This window comes from Mizuhopecten yessoensis, unplaced genomic scaffold (assembly GCF_002113885.1).
Source record: "Mizuhopecten yessoensis strain PY_sf001 unplaced genomic scaffold, ASM211388v2 scaffold10275, whole genome shotgun sequence".
NCBI classification, from domain to species: domain Eukaryota; kingdom Metazoa; phylum Mollusca; class Bivalvia; order Pectinida; family Pectinidae; genus Mizuhopecten; species Mizuhopecten yessoensis.
Genome location: NW_018408465.1, coordinates 2727891 through 2734633, shown reverse-complemented (window position 1 = coordinate 2734633; position 6743 = coordinate 2727891). Strand labels below are relative to the sequence as shown.

The 6743-nt window shown below is 39.9% G+C and overlaps 1 protein-coding gene across 1 annotated transcript in view; it reads left to right on the top strand.

Moving 5' to 3' along the window:
* LOC110459939 (opioid growth factor receptor-like protein 1) overlaps positions 1-6743 on the top strand; it is a 32403-nt gene that overhangs the window by 1739 nt on the left and 23921 nt on the right. The window contains exons 2-4 of the mRNA XM_021512466.1: positions 1526-1612; positions 3207-3279; positions 5853-5931. Coding sequence (XP_021368141.1) covers positions 1526-1612; positions 3207-3279; positions 5853-5931 — 239 coding nt within the window. The remainder of the gene's footprint in view (positions 1-1525; positions 1613-3206; positions 3280-5852; positions 5932-6743) is intronic.

Below are 6743 nucleotides of genomic sequence, written 5' to 3'. Positions count from 1 at the left end.
GTTTCCTATATGACCTTCTTGAGGTCGTCTGGTCTCATGTCACTGTCTTCCCGTGAGTCTGTTTATGTCAATGAATTGGAAAGCTTTATTCCTGAAGTACGTGTGATTATACATTTCCCGGTAAAATCTCGGTATCGGGTGTTGACATATCATCGGCACGCACGTGTACTATTGTTTACCAGGGGCCTGTTCGTTTATGCGGAACAACCGGTTTGACCGTTTATAAATGTAACAATTTTGGGTATAAATCCTGGCGGACCTGCAAATGTGTATGCAAGCCTTGCAAGGCTTTCTCAAGGCTCGCATGAAAGCAGCATCAGATTACTAGGTCCTTCCTTATTTAATAAACGAACAACAGTGGTCCGATCGGTTTGACCGTTTAAACGCAAACAGCCCAGGTGTTATTATAATTTGCACTACGATATTGAATGCCCGATACGCAATACGGAAATGACAACACGGTGTACATGCACATTTCGATCAAGATAATTGAGTCCGAGCTGTACTTTTTCCGGAAGTACGTCACAAAAATGGACGCTGATGACGATGTGTGGAGCCACCTTAATTGGCTCTCAAGCCCGATGCTCTACCGCTGAGCTAAAGGGAAATTCCTTACAGCTGACGCTTGAAAGGCAACCTAATTCATCTACATCTTTTACAATAGTATACAGTGCAGCACATTATATTTATGTAACCTCCATTATATGCTAGTTATTTCTTCTCCATACAGTATAGCTACACCAACAATGGAGAATATTATCATAAGGGGGTAATAATCGACAGTGTTTTTATTTCCTAACAACCTTTAAAGCTTTTTGCCATTCCTGGTCTTTTCTTAATACATTTGGACTTCACCAATATTCAGCACATTAAAAATACTTCTGATACATTCCCATTTTATTTTTGTGATTTTGCCACACATCTCTGCCATTGATCAGCACACACAAGAGCTATTCAATTTTCAGCATTGTTAATTGTAATGTTTTACTAACACCTGATCTTTTCAAGTCTAACTAGGTTTTCAGCTTTAATTTGTCAATGTTACAGAAGAAAACTCTTCGGTTTGTATTGCTCCGTTTCAGGCTGCTTTCAGAGAAAACTGGGATGTTTTTTTCAATGCATATGTTATGTTTGCCTGGCCATCTGTCAGGATTGGTTTCCATGCAATTCAATAACTTCCCTGTCTGCTAAGGATTCTCTGTCCTGTTGGAGTTAGTTTGTCTACATCAAATCACATCAATTTACAAGAGATGATACATGTAGGGGATATATAGATATTCTATGCAGTGTTAACACTATGTTGACTTGAAAAGAAGAATAGCCAGCTGTTGAATGTTCACATGCCATAATGTTGACCTATATGTATTCTGAAAAAATAGCTGGTTTAAATTTGATGAATAGCAGCTACCTTTGCCAGCAACCGGCTTTTAATAAGTTTGCATTTTCATATTAGGCTTTACCAACTTCTGTATAATGAAGGTGTTTTAGAGATGGAGGTAAATGTTGTATCTATTTGTTATTACAGGGAGGTGGAAGTAGACACACGTTTAAACCGTCTTTCTTTAGGAAGTGGAGTGACAAGGATACAGAGCAGTACAGACTGGGATACCCTGTAAGTAACAAAGCTGGATACTTTAGCCCATGCCCCATTTCCCTGGAACCGAAGCTGAGTAGTAAACTTAGTTCTGTTGATTCTCATTAAGGAAACTGTCCCACCTTGTTAGCTCACCTGGCCCGGAGGGCCAAGTGAGCTTATGCCATGGTGCGGCGTCTGTCGTCCGTCCGGTGTCTGTCTGGCATCAATTTTTTGCTTTAAACACCTTCTGCTGAATAACCAAGAGGCCCAGGCTGATGATATTTGGCCAGTAGCATGCTGGGGTGAAGGGCTACCAAGTTTGTACAAATGAATGGCCTTTGCCCATTTTCAAGGGCACAGGGGACAAATATGTTAAAATCTTTAAACAACTTTTTCTGAATAACCAGAAGGCCCAGTATGATGATATTTGGCCAATAACATGCTGGGATGAAGAATTACTAAGTTTTTTCAAATGAATGACCTTTGCCCATATTCAAGGTCACTGGAGGGTCAAATATGTTTAAACTTTTAAACAACTTCTTCTAAATAACAAAGAGGCCTAGGGTGTTGCTATTTGGCCAGTATTATGCTTGGATAAAGGGCTACCAAATTTGTTCAAATGAATGACCTTCGCCCATATTCAAGGTCACAGGGGTCAAATATGTTGAAATCTCTAAACAACTTCTTCTGAATAACTAAAAGCTCCAGGGTGATGATATTTGGCCAGTAGCATGCGGGGATGAAGGGCTACCAAGTATGTTCAAATGAATGACATTTGCCCATTTTCAAGGTTACAAGGGTCAAATATGTTAATATCTTTAAACAACTTCTTCTGAATAACCAGAAGGCCTAGGATGATGATATTTAACCAGAAGCACGCAGGGATAAAGGACTATCAATTTTTTCAAAGGAATGACCTTCGCCCATATACAAGCTCACAGGGGTTATTTGTCTTAAAAACACTATAAAACGACTTTTTCAAAATAACCGAAAGCTCCAGGGTGATGATATTTGGCCAGAAACATGCTGGGATGAAGGCCCCTGGGCTACCAAGTTTGTTCAAATGAATGACCTTCGCCCATATTCAAGGTCATGGGGTCAATTGTCTTAAAAAACCTTAAAAAATAACTTCTTCTGAATAACCAAAAGCTCCAGGGTGATGATATTTGGTCAATAGCATGCAGGGATGAAGGGCTACCAAGTTTGTTCACATGAATGACCTTCACCAATATTCAAGGTCACAGGTGTCAATATTTTTAAAAACTTTAAGTCAAGACACTGATATTTTGCCTGTAGCTTTATTGTAGTCTACCTTTAAGGTTACAATTGTGAGACTCATACCAGGTGAGCGATGCAGGCTCTTGTTTATGTTTAAATTGGAGGATTATGTTGTTTTAATTTTTCCAAAATGTAGTACATAAATAATTTACAAATAATTCTTTCTTTTCTTGTTATATCATTTCAAAATCATTCTCTGGTGCTATATTGATTGTACACATTTACCATAAGCCTTTCCTCATTTCTGATGAGCTGTTAGTGTCTTGCTATGAAAAGTATTCTTGAATTAAAGAAAAAAAAACTAGAAATTTCACAGAACTTCTTTTGATGAAACAAGTTTTGTTTTTTGCAGGGGAAAAAGGACCATCCAAATCAGAAAGAAAATCTGCTGTTCTACACAGGCAAGATGCCATCTCACCCTGATGGTAGGTCATAATGACACCAGTTGTGTTGCAAATCAACATGCAATCTGTAGGTCAGAGTCACCATGGGTCACAGATCAACATCACAGTAGGTCAGAGTCATAATGGGTCACAAATCAACATGCAATATGTAGGCCAGAGTCACCATGGGTCACAAATCAACATCACAGTTGGTCAGAGTCATAATGGGTCACAAATCAACACCACAGTATGTCAGAGTCATAATAGGTCACAAATCAACACCACAGTAGGTCAGAGTCAACATGGGTCACAAACCAACATCACAGTAGGTCAGAGTCGCCATGGGTCACAAATCAACACCACAGTAGGTCAGAGTCACCATGGGTCACAAATCAACACCACAGTAGGCTAGAGTCACCATGGGTCACAAATTAACACTACAGTAGGTCAGAGTCACCATTGGTCACAAATCAACATCACAGTAGGTCAGAGTCACCACGGGTCACAAATGAACACCACAGTAGGCCAGAGTCACCAGGGGTCACAAATCAACACCACAGTAGGTCAGAGTCACCACGAGTCACAAATCAGCACCACAGTAGGTCAGAGTCACCATGGGTCACAAATCAACACCACAGTAGGACAGAGTCATAATGGGTAACAAATCAACATGCAATCTGTAGGCCAGAGTCACCATGGGTCGTAAATCAACACCACAGTAGGCTAGAGTCACCAGGGGTCACAAATCAACACCACAGTAGGTCAGAGTCACCATGGGTCACAAATCAACACCACAGTAGGTCAGGTCAGAGCCACCATGGGTCACAAATCAACACCACAGTAGGTCAGAGTCACCATGGGTCACAAATCAACCCCACAGTAGGTCAAGAGTCACCATGGGTCACAAATCAACCCCACAGTAGGTCAGAGTCACCATGGGTCACAAATCAACACCACAGTAGGTCAAGAGTCACCATGGGTCACAAATCAACCTCACCATAGGTCAGAGTCACCATGGGTCACAAATCAACAACACAGTAGGTCAGAGTCACCATGGGTCACAAATCAACACACTGACAATAGGTCAAGAGTCACCATGGGTCACAAATAAACCTCACCGTAGGTCAGAGTCACCATGGGTCACAAATCAACAACACAGTAGGTCAGAGTCACCATGGGTCACAAATCAGCACCACAGTAGGTCAGAGACACCACGGGTCACAAATCAACCTCACCGTAGGTCAGAGTTACCATGGGTCACAAATCAACACCACAGTAGGTCAGAGTCACCATGGGTCACAAATCAACACCACAGTATGTCAGAGTCACCATGGGTCACAAATCAACACCACAGTAGGTCAGGTCAGAGTCACCATGGGTCACAAATCAACACCACAGTAGGTCAGAGTCACCACGGGTCACAAATCAACACCACAGTAGGCCAGAGTCACCATGGGTCAACACACCGACGATAGGTCGAGGTCTAACATGTATTGTCACAAAACAACACACCAACAATAGGTCAAGGTCCAACATGTATTGTCACAAATCAACATACTGACGATAGGTCAAGGTCTAACATGTAGGGTCACAAATCAACACATCGACAATAGGTAAAGGTCTAACATGTATTGTCACAAATCAACACCACAGTAGGGCAGAGGCACCATGGGTCACAAATCAACACCACAGTAGGCCATAGTCACCATGGGTCAACACACCGACGATAGGTCGAGGTCTAACATGTATTGTCACAAATCAACACACTGACAATAGGTCAAGGTCTAACATGTATTATTACAAATCAACACACTGACGATAGGTCAAGGTCTAACATGTATTGTCACAAAACAACACACCAACAATAGGTCAAGGTCTAACATGTAGTGGCACAAATCAACACACCAATGGCAGGTCAATGTCTAACATGTAGTGTCACAAATCAACACATCGACAATAGGTCAAGGTCTTACATGTATTGTTACAAACCAACACACTGACAATAGGTCGAGGTCTAACATGTATTGTCACAAATCAACACATCGACAATAGGTCAAGGTCTTACATGTATTGTCACAAATTATCACACTGACAATAGGTCAAGGTCTAACATGTAGTGTCACAAATCAACACACTGACGATAGGTCAAGGTCTAACATGTAGTGTCACAAATCAACATCATGAAGGTTGGCCAAAGTCAAACTTCTACAGATTACAGCATTTAATAATCCTTTTTTTTTCTTTCTTTTTAGCTCAAACAATCTCTTCAAATGTACATTATGTTAAATTCTTGTTTGCAATACATTTGTGATGTCAGTTTCTGTACTATGACAACATAAAAACATGATATTAATTAAGTTACATAAAGTGACATGATCATACTTGTAATGCACTGTATCGTAAACAAGTTAGCGTATGTGAGGTTATTTATGTTGTATGCGATGACTTATTATCATTTAAGGTTTAATTATCAAGAAAGATGAAATGGACACAAAACAAATAGCTATTTAAATGAGAGGTTATTTTCAGAAGTCCAGAGTGTGAACGTTGCTTAATCAAACAATAATTCTAAATGATGATGTTTTGTTATGAATGAAGAACTGTTTTATTCACAGGCGATTATATAGATAATATCCATGAGAACTGGTGGGGAGATTATCGGCTTCTGGAATCACACCATGGCTACATACAGTGGTACGTATAGACCATTATACAATCTACAAATAACCATGTCAACATAAATTGGTTCATTCATGACATTTTTTAATTTACAAATATTCAGAATAAAATAAATGTCATCTGTTTATATCATTATCCTAAATGTTTTTCTGAATATAAAGATAAACACTATTAATAAAATATTCGATCACTTTGCTACTTGTCAAGTCCTTTTTGTACATCCTAACCATTGGAATGTGAATTTTATAAAAGTTTCAGGACACTTGCCTGAGACATTACTACCGGTATACTGCCTGCCTGGGATATTGCTATACTGCCTGACAGAAACATTAATATACTGCTTGACTGATACATTACTATACTGCTCGCCTGAGACATTACTATACTGCTAACCTGACACATTACTAGACTGCTTGCCTGAGATATTGCTATACCGTCTGACTGAGACATTACTATACTGCCTGTCAGAAACATTAATAAACTGCCTGACTGAGACATTACTATACTGCCTGACTGAGACATTACTATACTGCCTGACTGAGACATTACTATACTGCCTGACTGAGACATTACTATACTGCCTGACTGAGACATTACTATACTGCCTGACTGAGACATTACTATACTGCCTGACTGAGACATTACTATACTGCCTGACTGAGACATTACTATACTGCCTGACTGAGACATTACTATACTGCCTGACTGAGACATTACTATACTGCCTGACTGAGACATTACTATACTGCCTGACTGAGACATTACTATACTGCCTGACTGAGACATTACTATACTGCCTGACTGAGACATTACTATACTGCCTGACT